This window comes from Lagopus muta, chromosome 14, assembly GCF_023343835.1.
Source record: "Lagopus muta isolate bLagMut1 chromosome 14, bLagMut1 primary, whole genome shotgun sequence".
NCBI lineage: Eukaryota > Metazoa > Chordata > Aves > Galliformes > Phasianidae > Lagopus > Lagopus muta.
Genome location: NC_064446.1, coordinates 8,164,976 through 8,188,945, shown reverse-complemented (window position 1 = coordinate 8,188,945; position 23,970 = coordinate 8,164,976). Strand labels below are relative to the sequence as shown.

The 23,970-nt window shown below is 42.8% G+C and overlaps 1 protein-coding gene across 4 annotated transcripts in view; it reads right to left on the bottom strand.

Moving 5' to 3' along the window:
- CSNK1A1 (casein kinase 1 alpha 1) overlaps positions 1 to 22,237 on the bottom strand; it is a 33,035-nt gene extending 10,798 nt beyond the window's left edge. For 3 of the 4 annotated variants that reach the window (XM_048960384.1, XM_048960387.1, XM_048960385.1), the window contains exons 1-7: positions 21,650 to 22,237; positions 20,852 to 20,958; positions 10,655 to 10,781; positions 9,234 to 9,332; positions 6,777 to 6,860; positions 3,372 to 3,511; positions 583 to 661 (exon numbers count right to left, since the gene is read on the bottom strand). In XM_048960384.1, coding sequence (XP_048816341.1) covers positions 583 to 661; positions 3,372 to 3,511; positions 6,777 to 6,860; positions 9,234 to 9,332; positions 10,655 to 10,781; positions 20,852 to 20,958; positions 21,650 to 21,772 — 759 coding nt within the window. In that variant the 5' untranslated portion in view covers positions 21,773 to 22,237. The remainder of the gene's footprint in view (positions 1 to 582; positions 662 to 3,371; positions 3,512 to 6,776; positions 6,861 to 9,233; positions 9,333 to 10,654; positions 10,782 to 20,851; positions 20,959 to 21,649) is intronic. The other variant, XM_048960388.1, reaches the window with a different exon arrangement.
- Between the last annotated feature and the right edge of the window lie 1,733 nt (positions 22,238 to 23,970).

Genomic DNA, 23,970 nt, shown 5'->3' with positions numbered 1-23,970 from the left:
ATCTGCAGCTGCAACACTACTTGAGTTACACAACTCTCACATAGAGAAAAAAACAATTAAAACATGGATACAAGTCACTGAAGTGTATATAACAGAAACAAGACATATCTGCCACGCTTGCACTTGGCTACTACCGCATGTAATAATATTTGAAACAAGTACATTTCAGCTGGCAATCGTGCCATAAACTAGACTGAAGATAGCAAAGCTTAACCTGGTAGGCAAGAGATTATTTCCATGCTCTCTACGGCAATTCAGAAAGCCACTAAAAATGTTATTTTCTACTTCCCAAACAGGGCCTCAGCCTCAGACAGGACAATAATAATTTGCAAAGCTGACGTAAGCTATTGTTTAGCATAATTTTTAGGAGTCAAACAATACACGTTGCCTGCTGCACAAGGAGGAGGCAGAACCTTTTTCTTCTATATTCTATAAATACCATGCCTCAGGAAAAGCTATTTTGCTGAACTGGAACTGAACATTATATACAGCAACCTGTCCAGACCAGGAGGCAAAACCATGGATCCCAAATAGGCAAAAGAAAAGTGCAGAAGGCTCAAGAGGGAAAGCAACATTACCTACCTTTAACCCTTGCCAAGGCAGACTGGTTCTGTTAAAGTACATCAATACGTAGCCTAGAGACTCCATGTCATCTCGGCGACTGTAGAAAGGGAAAGAATACCCTGAATCACACATTTCAGCATTTCAGCTTTGTTCCAAGCAGTGAAATCATTGCAAAATTAAAAAAAAAAAAGGAACCAGCAGTGCACCAGTCTGGGACCAATAATGAACACCTGTGCACAAGGAGCAATGTATTTACAAAGGGCATAACTCCTGCCTTTTCTTTGCATTCTCCCTCCTCCAGTACAGTTAAAGAACTCTTAAGTTAACCATCTATAGACTTCACTGACAATTAGCATGCAAGCTTTCATGTAAAAGGCCTCAAATGTTCTCTGTACTGCATATGCTCCAGATCTATGCTTCAGCCACACGAACACCATCATAGTTTGCTACACAGCTTTCATGATTACTAAGCCTAAGTACAGCTCAGTGAAGTGGAAAAAACACTCCATGATTTTTTCCTCTTGGCAAAAGTGGATCTGACTGCTTCAGCCTCTTCCCAGCTGTAGCAGTCAGATTTTTCCTGTGACTGCATCTCTGCAGCTGACATCTACCTGAAGAGAAGAAACAAACAAAAAAGAACCCTAACAAAACCCTTATTTTTTTCCTAGTTCCCTTCTAAACAGAAGCTGACAGGTATAGCTGCTGCAAGAAAAGCATTTAAATGGTAACAGGGAAGACTACACACCTCCTGTCCTCACAATGGAGTAAAAGGCTTAGAGAGTGGGAGTGCTAACAAGATTATACATATGGATGAGGTAGCAGAGCTTCCTTAAAGTGAGAAAAATCTGCAAGAACCTTGACAGTTCTACCTCCAGCTCTTGGTATCAGAGGAAAGAAGCTATAGGTAAAGCTTCATGTTAAGGCCAAGCTGATATAACCACCAGTTATACCCAGAGCAGCCTACCACCCCATGCTTCTTCCACCTCTTTGACCCCTTGGGGAATTACTGCAGAAGAGAATCAGTTTGTGTCTTCCTAATCCACTGCACTACAAAGGGCACTAGCTGTGGGAGGGCTGAAGGCTGGAAGACTGGTTCCCTCCTCTTGACAGGAGCTAGCTCTCAAGTCATCTCAGCTGTAACACAGCCAAGGTCAGAGGGATGAGAACAGATACAAAGACCACAATCCCCACCTGTGAGGCTTCAGTTCTACTGGATTTGTCTTTTAATCATCAGCAGAACCCAGTGAAACTGGTATAAGGCCATGACACAAGACTAAATTCTCTGAGGAGCAGTGGCAGATTCATGACCAGTCAAGAGATTAATGGCTTCTTTCTCTCACCTAGTTCATTCTTCAATGTTCAATTTCATGATTTGGTAGTAGGAAACATTTATGAGATCTTCAGTGGAAACATTACATTTGGATGGACTGTAATAAAAATTATTTTCAGGATTTGGAAAACAGGATGATACTCTCCATTACTGTAACAAGAAACAGAACACTACAAACAGCTCCTTAGGAACAGTTGTCACTACATATAGGAAAACATGCTCTGTAACTACAGCACTAACAGTTGGAGCATTCTGCCATATGTTTCAGACCTGGTCCCTCCTGATTACAGTAATGTGTTATCTGTCTGCTTCACTGCTAGCCTGAGAGAGGCAATTTCACAAACTGGCATGGACCAAACCACATTTCTAATTACACTAGAATTTCCAATACCAGCAGACAATGGTACAAGACCTGTAAACAAATTCAACAGCAGTAATCCTCTGCAGTTCTCTCCCTTCACTGTGAAGGCTAGCATGGCTTCTCTCACAAGAATAGCTAAAGTTCTGCAAAATTTATTTAATTCAGAAATAACACCTGTCATTTACACCACCAGACCCACAGGTCAAGTAAGCTTAAACAGTGATACTGACAGACAACAAAATATTCTTAAGAAATACTAGTGAGAGCAAAGATGAAAATTTTTTTTGGATTTTTTTTTAAAGGAAACAAATATTTTTAAGTTGCATTTTCTACCAGTGCTACCACTAGAAATTGTCTTTGCCATTTGATTAAATTCAAAATCATAGGCACCGTCACCCATGAAATTTCTGAGTAGGAGTCCTCAGCATCACGTGGTAAAGCCGTGGTATTACACTGCTGTACAACACCCAGGCACACAAGAACAGAGCTGAGTTGTTCTTTCATACCTAACAAGAGCCTTCCAAAGAACCTGAAGTGCGACCTGCACCAGCACACTGCCAGCACTCTGTAGCAATACCTTCTCATCCAGACACTAAAAATGCGGTGCTAAAGTAAAGATAAAATGTGTCTGTACACACATACATACACAGTGCTGCAACTACTGCTACACAGGGCAGAACGCAGCAGAAACTGAAACGCAGCACGTGTGGAGTAGCAGCGCGATCATAGGCAAAAGAACAAACAGTAGCTTGATAATTAATAGGAAGTCAGAGAACATCAGCTTCAGACAAGTCCTTCTGGTAACAGAACTGCCCATCTCAAGTCAGTCACCAGTGGCACTGACAGATCCGCAATCACAAAAATGCAGTTATATCTGTGAAGAGACAACAGTGTAGATTGCCCTAAAAATGAAAAGCACACAGACCATCCAGCTCACGCTAGCAAGAGAGCATCTCTCCAAGAAGCAGATTAGGTGCTCTGGTTTCCTATCCTTGCACAAGGAGCAAAGGGATACATACACTGACTCACACAAAATTGGTTTAGACATTTCAGAAGCTTACAAATAAGATCATCTTACTGCTGTGCTCTTCAGGGCTGCAATCTCTTTGAACTCACCTCTGCTCAATGCCAAGATGTGCGTTGATACTGGCATATCGAGCTGTGCCAGTGAGGTTTTTGTCTTCTCTGTACGGTATGTGTTGCCTTGTCCTGTTGTCCCGGTACTTTTTGGCCAAACCAAAGTCAATAAGGAATAACTTAGAAAAGAAAAATGAAAACACATTATACTTATACACACGGAATCCCCAACCAATTTCACTAGGCATTAGCTACACTTTAGGACATCCACACAACATAACAGCCTACAGTTACAAGGAAGCAAAGTAACAGTGCAGTCACAACTAGCTTTAACTAACAAGTTCAAAAACTTAACAGTGAATTAGTTCAAGCCTTTTTTCAATCCAGTGGAATAGATTAGACTGTGCTACTCAGCATCTCTAGTTTAGCTCTGCATTTATTTTGTTACTATTATAGTTTGTATCAAATTAGCTCAATAACTACAGTGCACAATGTAGAAGAACTGTGTCAGTGTTCGTCAGGAAAACCCACTCTCACAGAGCATTTTACATGTACAGATAGTTAATGGCAGCTCAGCAGCTTAATGCAAATGATGCACATCCTGTTCTCTTTTCTATGTACTGTGAAGAGCACTGGCCATTTTGCAGAGCAGAAGGCCAAAGCCTCCAGCAGCAAACAAGACATCTTGCCTTCGACAACATGTCCTCTGCAAGGCTACCAGAAGACATGAAACAGCAGCATGAAACTCTTGTTGATGAAATTAATACAGCCAGGAAGCTAGAGCCTAATGCATAGAATCCAATTTAGATTTCTAATGATCAAGCTTGCTCAATGACTTGGTATTTAGCAACAACTGAGTGCGTGCTAATTAGTGTGCTAACAGCCAGTCTATCCACATGTTCATACAGACAGTAACTCCCTGCGACAAGATTTCAGGACTAGGCAAATAAACTGAGGCAGAAATACACAAGGAACATTTCAAACTCTAGCAGTTGGCCTTCAAGCTATTCATCATCTGGCTGAGCAGATTTCAATGCTGGATTAACGACAGGGGATCAGGGACTACAAGCCCTGCAAATTAGTGAATGCTGCAGAAGTGAGCAGGGGGAGGAAGATGATGGGAGAAGAGACACGGATTGAGAAGTTCTCAGTAAAAACCTGTTCAGCATCACCTTAAAGATAAAGAAAAGAAGATACTGCTTTTCATGCAAACAAGTACAGGGATTCACATGCAGTTGTATCTGCATTCAAGAATGAAACAGGTCACTGTAGTACACTGGCACTGGAATGTGCTATAAAAAGAAACACTCAGCATGGAAGATTGCAAGGCAACGAAAGGAGTTTCTGAATGGCACAGCAGACACCTTTCAAAATACTGGCTGAAGATTTTTCTATCTGTAGTAGTCGAGACAAGACAAAAAAAAAGCTAAAAGCCTCTTTAAATGGCTGATGTTAGAGCAGAAATTCTTGAGCTGAAGTTGTAACATGATTTATGTACAACGTTTCTGTTCATCCGCTTTTTACAAACAGTTCTATGGAAAAGTCACCCTGAAGGGCCCAGAATACTCCCAGCAAGAGGAGTTAAAATAGACTTTAAAAATGAATTATATCAATTGGACAACAGCTTGGGAAAGGTGAGGGCCTTTTCTTTGTTGCACCCACTATGCTAAGCAGGCATGAAGATGGTCTCAAGCTACAAGAGAATGAGAAATGTGCATACTAAACTTCCAAGCATGGAGCACAAAGCTCATATGTGATTACTCTGGTGCAAATGCAACTTTCTCAGAAGCAAAGCTTGATCTCAGAGGCTATCTTGCATTTTCTGATGAAAGGTCTGTGATTTCATGATAGTGTCTGACATACAGTTTGCAACAGCTACTTCACAAGGCCTTTGCCAATTAGCTTAAGTAAAGCACTATGCCTAGAAAAGGAAGGAAACCGAAGACTTCACCCACAGAATCTTTTCAGTACAAATTTAATTACAAACAAAGCGATTCAATCTTGACATTAATTAATGCCACGAAGGGACAAAGTCACAGCTTGTGAATGAATACAGGGAACATTGAAAGCACACCTCTAACATGCAAAGATTTGGTGTCTCGTTCTTTGTTTAACAGACTACTTAAGATTACTTCCCTCAAGGGGCAAAGAAGTAAACTAAGTGATGTTGTCTCTTGCACAGCTGCTACAAGCTCTGAATATTAGCCCTGAACAAGGCAATTATACATTCTCTTAAGCAGTATGGGGAGCCCTCTTTAAAGACATACACATATAAAATAGAATCACTTTTGTAATACAGTTCTGCTTTACACATTAGTCAGGTTATTAGATATTATTTGACAACACTGGCCTCTCTGTGCAAGATTTTTCTATTCCCTAGCTCAGGCTCATGCTGTACGCCCTATTCTAGATGGATAGAAGTCAAGGGTGTTAAGTTAATCTCAAAAGGAGGGACACTGGAAGATACAGCCTTATTTGGGTGAATATAGAACACATCGATGCCAGTCAGCAAAGAAGTTTTTCCATAGATAACCTCATGCCACCTTAGCTGTGCTTACTGCATGATCAGTAGGAAACTAGAAAAGTAGGGCAAGATTTCTGCCAAGAGCAACGACAAAAGTAGATCAGAGTCTCTGCTTCAACCGATAAGTGAGTTTCAGAAGCAGACAACAGAAGTCTAAGCCTGCACACAGCAGCTAGCTGGCTGGGATTTAATGCTTGAAGACTTACTGGGGAAACTATGGGCTGCTGTTCAGCCAAACTCCTCAGCTATGATACATATTCAGCAATTTCCAGCTGTTCTGCTAGAAAGAGGCATGTGTCTTGATGTGCTTCCAATTCATCTTTCTTTAAGAGTCAAGAGTACTACATTTAACACTAGACACTTCTCCAAGACACTGGAGTAATTTTATAAGCACAACAGATAAAAATATGAGAGCCCTTATCACACATTTGTGAAGATTTTGAAGAAAAATGGTATGGGAAAAAGTCTGGTTGACACGACAGCAGAACTTGTTCATGTGTGTGAAGATGCTGCAGGAACCCTATGGGAAGGCAAGGAGCCACCTGCGCAGGTGTCCGTGTAGAAGCCCTGCTACTTCACTTGGGTGGCAGGTCTGTTCTTTAACATATCCAAGACCTCGCCTTTCAGTTATAAAGGACAGAAATGAAATCTGCTTCTGCATCTGAAATCAAGCACATACATTTAGCCCTTTTGAAAACCAAGTTTAGAAATAATTTCACAATTTAAACAAGCGCCACAGGGAAACATCTTAGTAATGTTACATGTTTGCCAAGTATGTCTGAATAATGCCAACATAAGAGGTGCTTTTGCAAGATCTACATTCTCCAGATTAAAAAAAAAAAAAAAAACAAAACGAAAACAAAACAAAAAATAAAGCACATGAATTTGGGGTTGAGGTTGGAATAGGAGACAGTTCAGACCTGGTTTAATCCTGAGAAAGATGGGTCCTGAGAAGTACTAACAGTCATGCTTCTTTTCCTCTTCCCCACTGGAGATTCTAAACACTGAACAAACAATAGAGGGTGGCAGTGCATCAAACAGTATTGCTTACATTGCAACAATGGCCGGCGCAGACAGGCAACACCGAGGCGTTTGAGAAAGAACAGGGTAGCCAAATGCCATCCTTCTTCCACCAAGCTCTGTAGCTTTCCAATAGCTATGTCGGTTTGGTTTTTTAATTTGTTTTTGTAAGGAGAAAATTTAAAAGATATGGCAGGGTAAATTTCAACTGCGAGCCGCTCCAAAATGGCACTGCCTTGGCCAGGGATAACAGTGGTGACATTTGGCTCTATTAAAAAAGGAAATTGAAGTTTTGCTTACAAAAGCATCCTTCGGTTCCATAAACTGCCCTTCCCCCGAAAGACATTTAGAAAAAGTAAATCTTCAGTAAGGAAGAGGTAGAAGGCATTTAGTCACCTTAAAGTTTACTTTCATAAGCATGCAGGGCTTATTTCTAGCAGAGCTGAAAATTCACCTTTTAAGGGGGAGCACAATTTCTCCCAAACACCAAATTAAAATTTGAATACGTTCATGTTTTTCATATAACTGACAGGAAGCTACTGGAACAAGATTACCATGCTATTCTCGCATTTGTGGCTGATTTTGATTCAGGTAGTGTACAGTCATCTTTCCAAAAACCCTCAACTATCCTTTACTACAAAAAGGAGCAAACGCTGTGTGGTGGCAACTGTCCCCAGATAGAACACCTAAGTGCTAAACTCACCCAACCCCTTTCTCATTCTGCTCATGTAAACCTGCCAATTTGCACTTCTCTCAAGAAGTGCCTCTCTGATCTCCAAAACCCTGCATCAGTAGCGAAGCCCATACCCACAGCTCACAGGAAGTATTTAGCACCATAAGGCTGCAAGGCTCTCTAACTAGGATACTAATGGGAAAAGAAGAAAAATAATGGCTTACTGGCATTTTTTTTTCCCCAGTTGATGCAAATCTAATGTGTCTTTCCACTAAAATAAGCACAGCAGTATCTTCTAGGCCATTAATCCAATGAAGATGAAACAAAGCACAGCAATGCTAAGCTAGCATAACTGCAAAAGCACGGATAAATGGCCCAAAAAGAACAACTGGAAATCAGAAACTAAAACTAGAAAAAAAGCTGTTTTTACTCCAAGTTTGGTTAGAAAATTAAGGAGCCTAACTGCTTGACACAGCAGAGAAAAATAGAGCTCTACAGAGTGAAAGTATGAAACTTGGGAATGAGCAAAGTTTAATAGCAAAAGAATTACATAAAGACTGCCTTTCAATTAGGCTTACAAGCTTTTCCAACAACGGTTGCATCTAAACATTCAGTGCACTGCACCTCTTCAGACAACAGCTGTTACCTGATGTTAATACATTTCCCCCTTCTAGTGTTCGTGGCTCTGAAGTTGGCATTCATACAGGCAAACAAAGGTAAACATTTTAAACACTGGTAGTGCCTAAAGAGATTAGACATTCTCTAATGGCATATATAGAAAATAAGTGGGAATCTTGCTTCCAATAAACAGCTTGATCGTGTACATTTGTCCTGAAGTTAATTTCTATTAAGTAGCATGCTTAATGCATTGCCAATGCTGCCTGTCTGCCCGAGCTCAACACACAAATTGCAGGATTAAGCATATTTTACTTAAGACTAAAAATAAAATAAAACCTCATGTAGAAGAAAACTCCCCCCCTCCCCCACATCTGGAAACATGCACTTCTGAGTCTTTTTAACCACCCAAACAGTGCACTATAGCCCGCTTCCCACCCCCACCCCTCTTTTCTTCACAAACTAAAAGAAGTTTTTTGTTGTACAATATATTCAGGTTCTCTATAAAGTTTTTCATTCACGTTTCAGCATAAATTCATTTATTCATAGAGACAATTGATCTACACGTTGACTAGTAGTCATATCCACAGTTCTGATGGCTGAAGAGTCCTCTTTACCAGTCTGTCACTGCAAGTCTTACTGCCCTGATGACTGGTAGGCCAGGAGCTCCCACGATGGCACAAATACTTTTCGTCCCAGGAAGTCAGCCCAAAAGTCAAAGATTTGACTTCGTTATTAAGAAAAAATGCCATTACAACAGTCATCTCAACAGTGAAACTCCATCACCGATGAGAATAGCAAAGTATTCTCTATGGTTCGTTTACAACCTTGTTGCAAGACTTGAACTCATCTTGCAATCAAGTCCATCTCAGCGTGGGTCAGAGACACACACACGTGCCACTGCATTTAGCAGTGGATACTGAGAAAGCCAAATTAGCCAAGTTCTCACAAAGATTTATGGTTTAGCATCCAATACATCAGCTTCAGCAATGAGTAAAAAGGCTGTGCAGCTTGAATTAAGTAACATAGCCATTCTCTTTGAATCTTTTAAATACAGCATTAGACTAACCTTATTACAGTGACGCCCAATACCCATTAGGAAGTTATCTGGTTTAATGTCTCTGTGTATAAAGTTCTTTGTGTGCACATATTCAATTCTACTGATCATCTGTAAAACAGAAAACATCAAGAAAGAGATTCATTGAGAGCAACACAATTCACTTATGCCTACAATTAAGCATGACTTCTTAGTGCTACTTTCCACTGCAATTTAAAATGGTTTTTGCTGAGCAAATTATACAAGCCTTTTTCATATACTTTTTAAAGAAAGTTCTTTTACGTGTTAAAATTCCATACTGGCTGTGAGCTGGAAGATTAAATATCTGAAATTATTTCCCAGACATTCACATTCATCACGTAACTACAGTGTCCAACTGAAATTTATTTTTGCAGTGTAGCTTTTCAATACCCACCATGAGACAACTTTAAAGCTTGTCTCTTCATGCAGCACCCATCTCAGTTATTCATTCAGACAGTTATTCACTTATCACTAAGTACTGCTTTTCCAGTCACTTCTTTAGAGCAAGTAACAACTTGATGGTGGCCCATCCTACCCTGACGACTACAATCCAAGAATGACAGTGAGCAAAGATGCAGAGAAGTTCTCACATCTTAGCATCATAAATGGTCGTGCAATTTCCCGTGCGTGAGAAAAGAGCACGAGTTCATATGGAACAGCTTTTCAGCTGCACTTCACACAGCCTTCAGTGAGCTAAGTATGTTACAACATCATATCCTTGACAGCTGTTCTACTTTATTATGTCCTAAAACCCAGTTCTGTATGCTGACCTCATACATCTCCCTTCTTTTCCCAGATGACAAAAAGTTGGTATTCCATACAAAGGAATATTGCTCAAGAACTGTGTGGGTTCCTCAGAAACACTGTAACAGCCTGACTCTAGTTAAGTGAGCATGTAAATGCTTTGTTCTAGAGCAAGCATACCAGCCATTTAGAGCAGCAGAGATAGGGGACAGCTGATCTTGTCTCTAAACAAGCTCCCCGAGCTTCCCTGGCCATATGCCTGGGATTCTACGAGCTCTGGCTAAATGACAACTGGGTACTAACATTGATTATGTAATATTAGATTAAATTGCCATTGAAAATTCAACTCACAAACCCCCTACTGCCTTCCAAATAACTGAGAACAGTACAAGCAAGCTATTTACTAAACAGCAAGTGGCTACTTCAAAAGCTGTACTCTCAGAACCAAGTTGAAGAACTGTCAATTGCTAGAAAAAAGACTAAACAGACAGGCACTCCTGAGGCCTCAGTTAACAGACTGCAAGGCCTTGATTAAGTTTGAAGCAGTACAGCATCTCAACTAACACAGAAGGCTGTTTAACACATTATTTAACCTACTTAAAGAGAACCATGCTACACGAAATAACATTCAGGTTTTCTGACATCCTGACATTTATGCTTGTACGTACCTGGTCTGCTAGCATAAGTACTGTTTTCATCGTAAACCTGCGAGAACAGAAGTTGAAGAGGTCTTCAAGGCTGGGACCAAGAAGATCCATAACTAGAACATTGTAATCCTTTTCTTGACCATACCACCTGCAACAAAGAAACGCGCTCAGCATTAGCAAGAATCATACAAGTTTGAGCCTTAGCCATCAGTAAACAGGAGTGAGCCAAGCAGCTCCATTACTGTCAGTAACATGGCAGTTATGCTCCTGAACGTACAGAAGTGATCATTCTCAAAATGCATTTTTGGAAGCCAATGGATGCTTTTAGAACATTCAACATTTCCAAACCCTAGAAGCCCTCTGCTGGACTCTCTCCAGTCCTCCCACATCTCCACTGTCCCCAGAAGTCCAGAGCTGAACACACCACTCCAGGTGCAGCCTCAGTAGAGGGAGTGGACCATCCTCCTGTACCTGCTGGCACCACTCCTGATGCACTCCAGGATGCCACCAACCCTCTTCAATGCAAAGGAACATTGCTGGCTTATGTTCAATCTAGAGAGTTAACTAAAAACCAGAGTTATTAGTCACTCTTACTTTCCTGGAAGCAAACCCTGAAGGCAAAACTGAAACTGACAACAGTGCATGGCATGTTTAAGTTTCCCTGAAGTAGCAACATTAAGTTTTAGCAGCAACTGAAACACCAAACACAAGAATTAACACAATCAAAGCAGAAGTCATTACAAGCCAACATACTGAGGTTTTGGTATATATCTCAAGAACTGAACTAAAATCTGAACTGAAATTCATCAGCAGGACACCTTACAGTTCTATCTTTATTTTCTGCATTATTTAATTTCACAGAAGCATTGTTAATTGCTTTAGGCTTTGTTTCATGTAAGGCATCTCTGCAATGCAAAGAATTCATGCAGTTAACTCATACTACCTTCTCATTTATTCATTCAAGTTTTGCAAATATCAATCAAGTACTGCTGTACTACTAAGTAAATGACAAGAACTCTTCACTAGATTTTTAACATGATACAGGGAAAGGCAGTTGAGTGCCACAGAGGCAGAAATAGTTGTTGCAACACACACACTTTCAATCACAGCCAAGCAGGCAGTAGGATCAACCCTTAAGTGTCTGATGTGTCAATCTGGGACAAAAAAAAAGAATGTTTGTTTCAGGAATTACTCGATATGACATCTTGGTTCCTATCAAAGTCACCTCTGCAAACTGCTGAGTAGTTATGACGAGGGTCTATAAACAACTCTGCAGCTCACAGTTCAAAATGAAACACTGCAGTCAACCAAAGCGATGAAAACTGGATTGGATGATCTGCTAGATATTCTGCCATGAAATTTAGCTGCTCTATGAAAAATAAACCGAATCCAAGCACCCTAAGACCTGCCATTCTAAAGAGTAAATCCAGATTCAGCTAAACTATGTTTTGCTTTAAGAAGTGAAAACTATTTCAGATGCTGATTGTAATTGTTCATTACAGTAATGGCTCAATAGCCAATAGCACAGTCCAAGGGAAAACATAGGCACAAGAACTTTTTTTAATCTGCTGATCACTTAATGTTTCTGAAAAGCAGACTCAACTTTGCAAGACAACAGGACTTCTATACGCCCAGTTTTCATGCTTACAGGCCTATAATTCCTCAAGTAGTAGAGCACCCCATTTATTCATTGCACTGACAGCAAGTGAAACTTCTGCTAGAATACCAGAGTCACCCGCGCTTTATTTACTTTGCTAACGCTCAGTTTTCATTTCCCTTGGAACATTTCCAGGGAAAATGAGATTAAGAAGTAAGGCTACATCAGGTCCATTCAACAGCGTGTCCAGTAGCTGCTACTGCTGGCAGCACAAGAAAAAACATTACAAATGTTGGCTCTTCTGAGGAATCCTTGGAAATGATGATGCTCAAGAGCTTGGCAAGTACTCGTTGATCCCACAGTCACTGTAAGATGACATATGATCACACCTTTTGGACACGTGCTTTGCCATGCAAGTTTTAATGCTGCGGGGAATGCCACAGCACCAAACGGAGCACACCTCTGGAAAAAAGGCTGGTCGTCTCCAGAGATCTCCAGTGGTCCAAGCCCTACTGCTGGTGCAGTGCCAGAAGCAAACTACCAGTAGGAAAGAATGACTGTACAAAGCCCTGGTTAACTATCAGATGCTACAAGAACCTCAGAACACGTCTTCTACTTGTCAGTTAGACAATTTTCTTCTAAACACGCCCAGAAAGTGAATTTCTCTCTCTCACTGAGGAGCAGAGAACAGCAGCAACATTTTTTAAGCAAGGAGAGCTCTAGAAAGCAGGAAGAAGATATTTAACAACTTACCAGTTCACTCTGGTTACACAATAACCCTGTGTATTAGTTACGTACCACACATGTTCAAAAGAAATACAGAATCCCTGGACTAGGAAAAAATCGTTATCACTATTCTAACTCACTTGCACAGTGCCCACGTCCTATTAGGACATACTGCACAATTAGACAACTTCAGTTCTGCTGCACAGGTCCATCTGTACCTACTCATGAGAACATATATATATATAGCTTATAGCAAAATCAGCTTTCCCAAACATTTGTAGAAAACCTTACTGGAAGGCTTCACTAATTATTAGCAGGACAGTGCAATACTGTAAGACTAGGAGTTATCTGTGAACACTGCACGCAGCACAGCAAGCCCTGACGCAGCCGCTAAGAGGCACAGCCCATGCTGAAGCTGCAGGCCGTGCCTAAGCTGTGTGTGCGTAGAAATGCTTCGTCACTCCCATGTTTCATTTGTTCAAGGCCACTGATCAGTTAGAGCATAGTTCATAAAAACAAAGCAAAAAACCCCAACAACTCTTTCTGAAGCTTTTGTGGTTAGAACATTATCAAATTCGAACTGTGGCCTTCATTTGGCTTCAGCAGCTCATCTCACTCAGCAGACCAAGACTCACCATGTCGACAAGTTTCCAAATCACATGGTTTAGCAGCCTGCTACACAGCTCCCATATACTCACACACAGAACTTCTTGTAACATCCTGAACAGTTTGCAGCTCTATGCTAAACAACTAAGTCACATGACACAGTAGTTTCAAAGTATTTGGTTTCCAAATCCCACCCAGTGAAGTATGAAGCCAGATCACATGACAAATGAACGCTTACTCAAATGTTTTTTCATCCCCTTAACTAACCTGGAGACAAGCAAGCGAAGTACTGATGCACATCTAGCACTTAGTGGCAAAGACCGTAGGTCAACTTGACCCAAGCTTAAATCCTTTTCTGTTTCCAGAGATGCATCTTTAGAAATCATATCATCTCTATTTCATAACCACATGGCTCCTAAATAATGCCAATAGTAAAAAAAGCCCTTCAGAAAACATGTCTAAAAAGAACTTTAAGAAAATGAAATATTTGGTTATTCCCCTGTTCACATTTTGTATTTCTTTCCCTCGAAGAGTCAAACTGAGGTAGACCAGTAGTAAAGAAGTCAGCAAAGAGCTAGCAAAACTCAGAAACAGGCTGAGAAACTACAGGCCCAGCTGCAGCCTCCTGTGCCACTTCTGCACCCTTGTTGGACAATGAGTAGTTTTACGCATTACACTGATAACTGTGCTGGTACTGCTACCTTGTTGTAATTACCACCACCAAAACTGTGCAAGCTGTTCAAGGGATAAATAAAAGCATTCAGGAAATTCATGTTTACAAAGTGGCAAATGTGAACAGCAGTGAATGAAGCAGCTCACTGGACAGCTGTTGGTCACCAGCAAAGAAAACCCAAACCCCAGGTGCTCCGAAACTACCAAGGCATGAGCATAAGGCAGCATCATTTCACCTACAGGTTATTGTATGTGTAAAACCAGAACATCAGCTCACTGTCACAACAGTGCATCCCTACTACCAACTATAACAAGACTGTCTTGTTTCAGATCAATAAAAGCTCTCCTCAGACCCCTGTTTTGCCCAGTGTCTGCTCTTCTGCTCCAGGCTTCTGTGAATTTGACTGCCACCACTGACTATTCCTGTACCACCAGGAACTGCAGAAGGTCACGCTTGTGTCCTACAACAAAAAAGCATCCTAGTGCCTCAGTGCAAAGAAGTACAACGCTGCTGTGAGAAAGCTTAGACCCAAACCTTTAGATTGTGGAATTCAAGCAAAAATATAATATTGATGAAAAGGCATCCAGAAACAATTATATCTTCATTCAATAAAAAAGGTCAATTTGCACTTCAACATTCTACTACCTTCTGCTAATTTCATCATTTGTACTATGTCACCCTACCATTACTCTGTCTAGTTCTATGCAATTAGTTTCCCAGCGTTTTGGCTTTCAAATGTCAGACAGAAGAACTCATATGACAAAAAAGTGGAGACTGTCAAATGAAAGTGGATTGAGAAACACTACTAGAACAAAAACAAGCCACAGTGAACAAGCAAGCTGGAAAGAACTAGTGGGATTACCTGAGATAACCTTATCAGTAAGTTTGACGAGTCAGTGTGCACATGAGGGTGAATACACAAGTCTGGAAGACCTGATGAGCACAAAGGGCTCAATGTCCGAAATAAAACCGAATGACAGCGAGGCGATGAATGCACTGGAACTGTTCCACTTCTGTGATCACTAAAGCACTGACACAGAACTCTCCTAACCGGGCGTAACGTAACGAAAGGGAAAACACAGGCCTCCCTATAATCATATGCTTCCACAGGCAGCACTGAAAAAAATCAGCAATCCTAACCAATGCAAACACAGGTATTCAACAGAAACTGGGCAGGAGGTGGTGCCAATGCTTACAGCACTGCTGTCCCTTCATGCAGCAATCCACAAACGCACGGGTCAGATATCCAGGAGAGGCAATATAAAGCAGAACAGGGACAGAGGACTTCAACATGGATGGAAAGGTGGTGATCCTAGCAACCGTGTTCACACAGCTCAGCAAGCCAGTCATGAAGTTATGCAACTGCTCATACAGGATGACTGTAAGAGGGAGGCAGCCATTAAAGAAATCAAGGAAGTAGTAAATGGGCACCGACCGCCTACGGGTACAAGCACTCATCTTCAGGCTCTTTCCAACCACAGAGCAATGAGTGCTGGCCTAAGAAGTCAGCATTGTGCCAGAATCACAGGAAGAACTGCACATTAACCAAAACAAGCGGGAACAGGACCAAAAGTAATCTCTTTGGACTTCTCAGGCCAAACTCCTGAGAAATAAGGATGTTACAGACAAACCACTGAGTATATTCTGCCTGTAGAAGTACACTAATTTGAGTCTTAACAGATATGGAAGCAACACACGAGGAAGGCAATCTACCACTCAGATTCTGATTCACATCTACATTGCCACATACCCTGTACTCCCTGAAGCTGGAAAAGCACTTCAACTGCTAGCCAGCTTGGAATCAGTAACATAAATGAACCTAACATAACATGGCATGACTGAAATACTGAAATGGAATATTTAACAGATGTCATCTAACATTAGTTGCCATGGTGAGTATGAATTAGGCCACTCAAGTACTAAATAAAGAAATAGCAAAGAACACCCTATGTTATCAAGTTAGGTAGGATATAAATAAAATTTTGTACCACTTTTTGTACAGTTATGAGAAAAATATGAATACATGAAGCATGCCAATGCAATTCATCCATTAGGCACAAGGGAAATTTCATCTGCCTGGTCTTATGTTGCATACATACTTCTATGATCTGCTGCTTTGCTAGTTGTTTTATGAAGTAAACTAACAGCTGGTAGGAAGCGAGGGGAACATAAGTCACATTTCTTCCATAGAAGTCAAAAGGCTCAGTTCAGATGAGAAGGTAAGCCATTAATCTACAGCATGTACTGCAAACACTGGAGGAAAACAGACCCTTTCTGTAGGACTTCTGCTGATCATCTGTGCCAAATGGAGTTAACACTGAACTGCAAGTGCACACTTCTGCAGCTGTTTCTGCAAAGGACAAACTAAGGCAAGAGAAAAAAAACAATAAAAAACAGGGTCTCAGCTGCTTTTAAGTAGTCCATGAGCACCAACTAAAACAGAAGTTTAGACTGTTATAAAACATGAAATCTTGTTTAAAGACATTCACTCCCAGCAGTAAAAGTTCAGGGATTCATTTCAGTTTCACACTGAGCTTCCAGAACAGGAGTGTTGCTCATATCTACCACAGTGGGTCTGTCCCTCAGTAAAAAGGTGCTTGAAAGAAATTTACCAACTTTTAAGAATAGAATTTAAAATGCTCAGGGAAAATTCCATTGTGAGAACCACCTCAAAATTACTGAACTTGACCATGGTTTTCCACTGCGTGTACTATTTAGTGAAGATAAATATGGAGAGAGGCTTATTAACAGATTATCCACCAGCATGGCACTAAGTAATGAGAGCCCTGATGTCTGAGATGCTTTGACTTTTTTGACAGCAGCTTTATAACATGCCACACGATAGGACATAATGTAGCAATACCTAAGTGACAATATTTAATTTCTCAACCTCAAAATATTTTGCAAGAACTTACTGTATTGTCATGTTAGAAATGTAGGATTTTACTTGTTCAACCTGCAAAAACAAAAGAGTCAATAGCATTTGTATTTAAACTTCGCAGTGACTGAACTCAAATATTCCCCTGATAAGCCTCAGATGCAACTGAATACTGCACCTCTCCAGCTCTGCTCACAGAACACAAGCATCTTCTGTTTTACAGTCAACCCTGGTTTTTGTGCAACACTTTCATACCTTGCCAACAGCTGCAGCTAGATCCAGCACAACACCCCTTCCTAGTGGGAAGCAGGTAACAAGTTACACCAAGGTGTTGTCAGGAGAAAAAAATTCTTAAGTTTGCTTTTCTTTTAGAAGTACATATGCAAGATATCTAAAGAATCTTCATAAAGGATATCAACTCTTGTTCATAATCACCATAAATGGCAAAAACCAAGAGCGGCAACCACAGGCGGTTCAAACAATTCTCTCGTCAAGAGTGCTTCAAGAGATTCACACCATAAACAAAACAACGAAACCTCAAAGTTTCACTTCTCTGAATCAAGATGAAGAAGGTGGGAATCAAAGCAGATATTCCAAACTATTAGGATCAACACCCAGTTAGCGAGACGATCACAGCTAAAAATGCTTTGCTACTAAAAAAAGAGAAAGAAAGAGCTGATGACCGAGAACAACCAGAATAAACCTACCAGAATATTGCAGACTTGGCACTGTGTCCCAAGGCAGACCAGATCATCAGATGTTAAGCTTGGTTCCAAAGCTGGTTGTCAAAAATGAAGACAGTATAGCCAAAATTCGTGCCTACCACAGTCTGCAGCGGTATTCACAGGTTTTGTGACATTTCAGAGAGCAGTTCAGAATCCTCCCTGCTCTTCCAGAAAGCAGCAGCTTGCAGCAAAGTTGAAGAGCCCCGTGTGAATTTAAAGTTGTGTAGATATTCAGACAACAGACAAGCTAATCTCAATTTTTGCTATTTCATGTGGAAGTGATATGTTCTGTTACAGTGCAAGCAGCAAGGCCTCTCCACAAGTGAAAGCTCACAGTTAATCCCACAGAAGCAGCAGGATAAAAACGCCGTTGAGCCCAGCTTATACAGCACAGGAAGTGGAAAAGCTTGGAACCAGATACTTCATTTCTGTTGTTGCTGCTTAAAGGTACCACTTCACAGAAAATTTAACCAACTTACTGCAGGAATTTCCTCAACCTGATTCATCCTTCTCAACACACTGAGCCAAGAACAGCTCATTCCAACTGGACAGCAAACCATTACAAAACAAAAGCAGAATGCGTATTATCAATTGCACACGCACAGACCTGAGTACAAAGTCATACACTCTCTCAGCTTTGCTGCTGCCAAAAACTCATGTCAGAAAACTTGAGCTGTCTGGAACAACATGTGCAGTAATCTGACGTTGCTCCTAGGCTCGGTTAAGCACCTCAGTGATGCACCTGATTGTGTAAGACAAGTCCCCTCCTTCAGATTCCAAGCACCAGGAATTGGGATTCTAATGACACAATGTTTCAATGCTTATCAAGCGAACTGTGAGCTGAGCAGCCCCTCTGCTTCCTCTTCTAGAATATAAACAGAAGTACTGGTTTTTATTTTTTCAAGCATCACCACATTTCATATCACAAGACAACAAGAAAAGCACAAAGAACCAGTCAAGCAACATCTAATATGCACATACTTAAAATTTACAATAAAAGACACTTCCAAAGTTTTTCAGAAAAGCTTTTCTAAAAAAAGTCATCCTAAGATTAACAATGCTGGAACCTGAAGGTAGAAATCTTCAAGACCCCCTGACATAATCAAATAGTACCTCACGTACAACAGAAGCTATCTGTGTTGTTTTGAGGGCTGCCCCAGTTGTCAATTCTTACCCAGATTCTTGTAATCTGGTACTACTTTGCAGAGGCCAGATGTCAGAGAAAGTTCTTAGTTCCTCTGTGGTGATGGAACTTTAAACAAGAGTCACAGGGAAAGTGAGGTCAGATAAAAGTATGTCAAATACAAAGGAAAGAAAGCTTACAAGATTACTGCCTCATTTGAAGCTGGAAACAAGTTTCTCAACATGTAAGACGACTTCCAGCATCTCGGCTTTAAATAAAAAGCTCGTATGAGGCATTTAAATCAAACCCAAGAACTTACTTCAAACAGTATTTCACTTCTGTTACATGGTAAGTTTGAAAAACGTGAAACTTAAGTCTCATTATAGCACTAAAGATTTTCAGAAAAAAGCATAAGCTTAAGAAAGCATGCTTTTCCAGTTTTGTGATGAAACACCAGATACCCGCACGCTTTGGCTGCTCTCCCAGTTACCCTTGTTTTAGCACGAAGCTGTACCGTGATGGCTTTCCAATATGCAACTTCTATTTCTCAGCTGTGAAACAAATGTATTCATACAAAGAAAAGAGAAACTTGTCTAAAATAAAAATTAAATCTGGTTACACCCAAGCAACTGCTGTAACTGTAGCTGTTCTGTTTCATACAGGTATGTTTGTTCTATTCCTGTAGAAGGCTGCCACGAACAGAGAGGACAGATGGGTGAAACAAGGCTGCATAACTCCAGCATACAATCAGGTCTACAATCAGTTGTGTTTACAGAGCAGGGCGAAAAGCTAGCAACTTCTAGGTTTTGTTAGAATATACAATCTGAAATACACGAATGTCCCTCCAGTTTGTACAGAACACTAGTCTATACATGTGCAACAAAGTGAGTTAAGAGCAAAAGGACTAATTAGAATTTGCAGTTTGACTCATTAGCCCTAACGAAGTTGTTCCTGCAGCACAAGACACCAATTCCTTTTATAATACTGCACAAACACCACAAATACTAACTTTAAAAACAATTATTTAAAATACTCTTGGCCAAAGTGTTTCTGGAAAAGAAAGAAGTTTCACTTAGGCTACTCTGATGTGGATTCAGCAGACAGAACTACACAGGATAACACCTCAATAATCAGAGAAATGACTCCTCCTAGAGTCTGCTGCACCAGAACAGCAGCAACTTACTTCTGGATCAGGAAATTATTGAAAACTCTGAAAGTTTCAGGCAGAATAAGAAACAAGGAAACTGCCTAACAAGCAACTGGGAGGGATTAATCCTGGCACTTTAACTGTACGGAAATCCTAGTGACGCATCTGTTGCGGGTAACAGAAAGGGGCTGCCATTTCATTCCTGGTCGAGGTTCTCAGCAGTCTCAAGCCTTGCTGCACATAACTATGAAAGGAAAAGATACATGCCTGAGCACGTCCCTTGTCCCAACAGGAGAAGGGGGAGGGTTAATCACGTCTATCCGCCATTTTCTGAGCGGAGGAGGAAGACATGTTGGAACAAAAAAAAAAAAAAAAAAAAAAAAAAAAAAAAAAACACAACAAAAGAAAGCAGCCATTTCCAGTACCAGCTCCAAACTCAGCTCATCAAGAACACTGGCTCACACAGAAACAATCTCATGCTTTATTCTGATCGCTTTAAGAATTTCTCATAGCTCACAAACTGCTGAAGATCTCACTTCCAACGCACAGTATGTAAGCCTAAGAACAGAGTCTGGAGCAGGGAGAGGAAGCTACAAGGATACCCAGGTAGTTGTTAAGCTTAGAAAGGAGTATTTTCCCCAGCAGTCCAACTCCTTCAAGAATGAGTCTCTTATGGTGGTGTCCCACCTCACGGGAACATTAAAGAAAAGTTGCCATAATCAGCATCTACAACTGAATCCTACCGTATATGTGGGATGCCAACTCCTCCTTGCAGAATTTTGTAGAGTTTGCTCTCATACAGCAGCTGGGGATGTCTGGCCTTCTGAGACTCCAACTTCACAGCAACTTCCTGCAGTGAGAGGGAACAAGGAATCAGAGCAGAGCGTCCACCGAGCACTGCCTTGCCACTTTAGTATTCCCCACACTCTGAGCTACAATTTTTTACACTTCTGCCAATCAACATCCTGCAATTTGTTGCCTCTTCAAATAAAATCCATTGCATGATGATTTGTACTCGAATATCCATCCCAGGTCATGAAATTGAGCTGGAGATGTTATATCTTCAGATTCACACAAGCAAGGAAGAACATACGTGGGTGTTTCTTCTTTACAGCTCAGAGAAGTGAGGGGGAGAAAGAATTAAAAAAATACGACAAAAAATAAAAAAGAACTGAAGAAACAGGGGATCTTCTTTGTTTCTACTGCGGTTGATGAACACGAGATAAATCGCTTCCCAGCAGAAAAAAGGGGCAGAGATGACTGCCAGAAAACAGACTTCTCCGGCCGCTGACAAGGCGCTCTCCTCTCCCTACCTCTCACAAAGCAAAGCGCCGGGCGGCGGCCAGCGGCTCCGTGGGAAGAAGCAGAACCGCTCCCAGCCAGAGGCCGTGAGCTGCGGGCCCAGGACCAGAACAAAACGCCCGGCTCCACAGCCAGCGCCCCGGGAAGGCGAACCCAGGGAGCCAAGCGCCGGGCTCAGGAGGGCACCGCCGCTCTCCGGGTGCGCCGAGCCTCCGGACGGGGGTGCGTGCCGCCCTTACCTCCCCGTTGGTGATGTTGATTGCCAGATAGATGTCCCCGAAGGAGCCCGAGCCGATCTTCCGCACCAGCTTGTATTTGCCCCCGACGATGAACTCGGCCTTGGAGCCGCTGCTACTCGCCATGGCGACAGGCGGCCGCGGGGCGCTCCCGGCGCTGCGGGGCTCAGGGGAAGGGAGAGGGGAGAGAGGGCTCTGCCGCCGCCCCGGGAAGGGGAGAGGGGCAGGGGAGGGAAGGAAGGCGCGTGGAGAACGAAGAACAGCGGTCCCCGCCGCTCAGATCGGGCCGGGCCACTCGGGCGGCCGCCCCGCTCCGCGGCTCTGCCCCGCTCCCCGGCCGGGAGCCGCTCGGCTTCCCGCGCCCTCCGGAAAGGTGAGAGGCGGCCGCCGAGATGCTGCGAGGGAGCGGGAGGGGAGAGGGGAAGGGAAGCGCGAGGCCCGCTGGCTCCGCCGGGTCCCGGCAGCCGCCGGTCCCTACTCGGCCGCCGCCGCCATCTTGTCTCTCAACCACTGCTATCGCGGACACAAAATGCCCCCAGCCTGCAGCCGCCGCTTCTTCACCGCGCGGGGCACGCTGGGAGCGGGGCGGGGCGGCCCGGCGCACGCGCTGAGGCGAGGCCGCCTCCTGCCAGCAACGCGCCTGCGCGACGGGCGGCGCGGGCGGGGACAAGGCGGAGAGACGGCCGCAGGAAGCCCTCCGCGCATGCGCGCGCACCGCCCTTCCGTTGTGCCAATGAACGCCGTCGTTTTCCATCCGCCCCCAGCACTGCGTCGCGACGCGTTCTGGGTGTGCGCGTGCGCGTCACTGAAGCTCGAGGCCGGGCGGAAGGGGAGAGGCGTGCGTGCCCTCAGTGCTCCTTAAAGGGGCTGGAGCGCCGGGCTGCGGGCAGGGCGTGCATGGGCCTCCGAGCCGTGGGGCTGGTGACAAGGGCTGTGTTCAGTCTGGTGGGCTCTGTCTGCACAGGGAAACGGCAGGCGGCGCTCTCACTGCCTGCACAGCGATGTGACACCTCTGCTGCTGGCTTTTCAGGGCCGTGTCATACGTGGAGCCTTGCCTGCTTGTTTCTGAATTGCCTGCATTTAAGCCATGAAGAGAATCTGCAGCAAGGTGCCCTGTGTCCTGCTGTGGTGCTGTAAGCACCAAACTCCCATTTTGTGGGGCTCAGCCCCACTACCTGAAGGGGTGTACAGGAAAGCTGGGGAGGGGATTTTTAAAAGGGCCAGTAGCAACAGGATGAGGGGGAATGGTTTTCAATTGGGTAAGGGTAGGTTTAGACTAGATATCAGGAAGAAATTCTTTACTGGGAGGGTGGTGAGATGCTGGAACAGGTTGCCAGTGAGGTTGTGAATGCTCCCTTGCTGGAAGCATTGAATGGAGGTGTGGAATTAAGGGTCCCTTCCAACCCAAACCATTCTATGATTCTCTGAAAGCAGCTCTCCATGATGCTGTGAGCACACAATATCTGCCTCGTTACTGCTCCCTGCCCAGCCTGTGTTATCCATCCGACCTTCAGCCCTAGCCTGTCAGGAGGCAGCACGCAGGGCTGGCAATCCCAGCAGGCCTCACAATGCTGTGGGAGGTTTCTGGGGCAGAGGTGGGTTTGTGAGGAACACGAGGGGCCCATAGCTTCCTGTGAAGCCCCTGCCGGGTCCTTGGCAGTGTCACCTGCTGTGATCACCTGGAGCCATGATGCCGCTGCCTTTGCCTGGCAGCTTCACTCAGGCTCCAAGCACAAGAAGCTCCTGCTCCAAACCCTATTTCTTGCTGTCTTTCAAAAACAAGTTCTCCTCCCTTGTCCTCTAGCTCAGTGCTGTGAGTTTTTCCTTTGCAGGAACATAAAACTGTGAATTCCCAATGACTCATTATCACTCCCTGTCAGAGCAGCGTCTTCTGCTGTGCAAGCCTACATTTGGGAAATGATTCAGTCCTCAGCAAAAAGAAAGCTCCTACAGTAATGTAGCTCATGTATATAGAAGGAACATCTACTTAGGTTATTTAATTTAATGGGGGCATGCAGAGGATCTGTTTTCCAGCTTGCCTGGCATCCTTAAAGTAATGGGAATAACAAAAAAAGGTAAATTATTTTAAGACTGGTCTATGCACAGATTGTTTTAAATAGCTAACACTGATAAAATTGAGATTAAGAGGTCCAGGTTAGGACATTATGGTATCAATAGGAGCATGTTCGTATGAAGGTAGAGGAGTCTTAGCATAGCAGCGTCTACACGATAAGGGAGGTTTTTATTGCACCCACCATATTGCTTTCTAACTTGGTAAAGTTACTGTGGTATGAATACTTTCTGTCTGCACAAGTGCAAAAAAG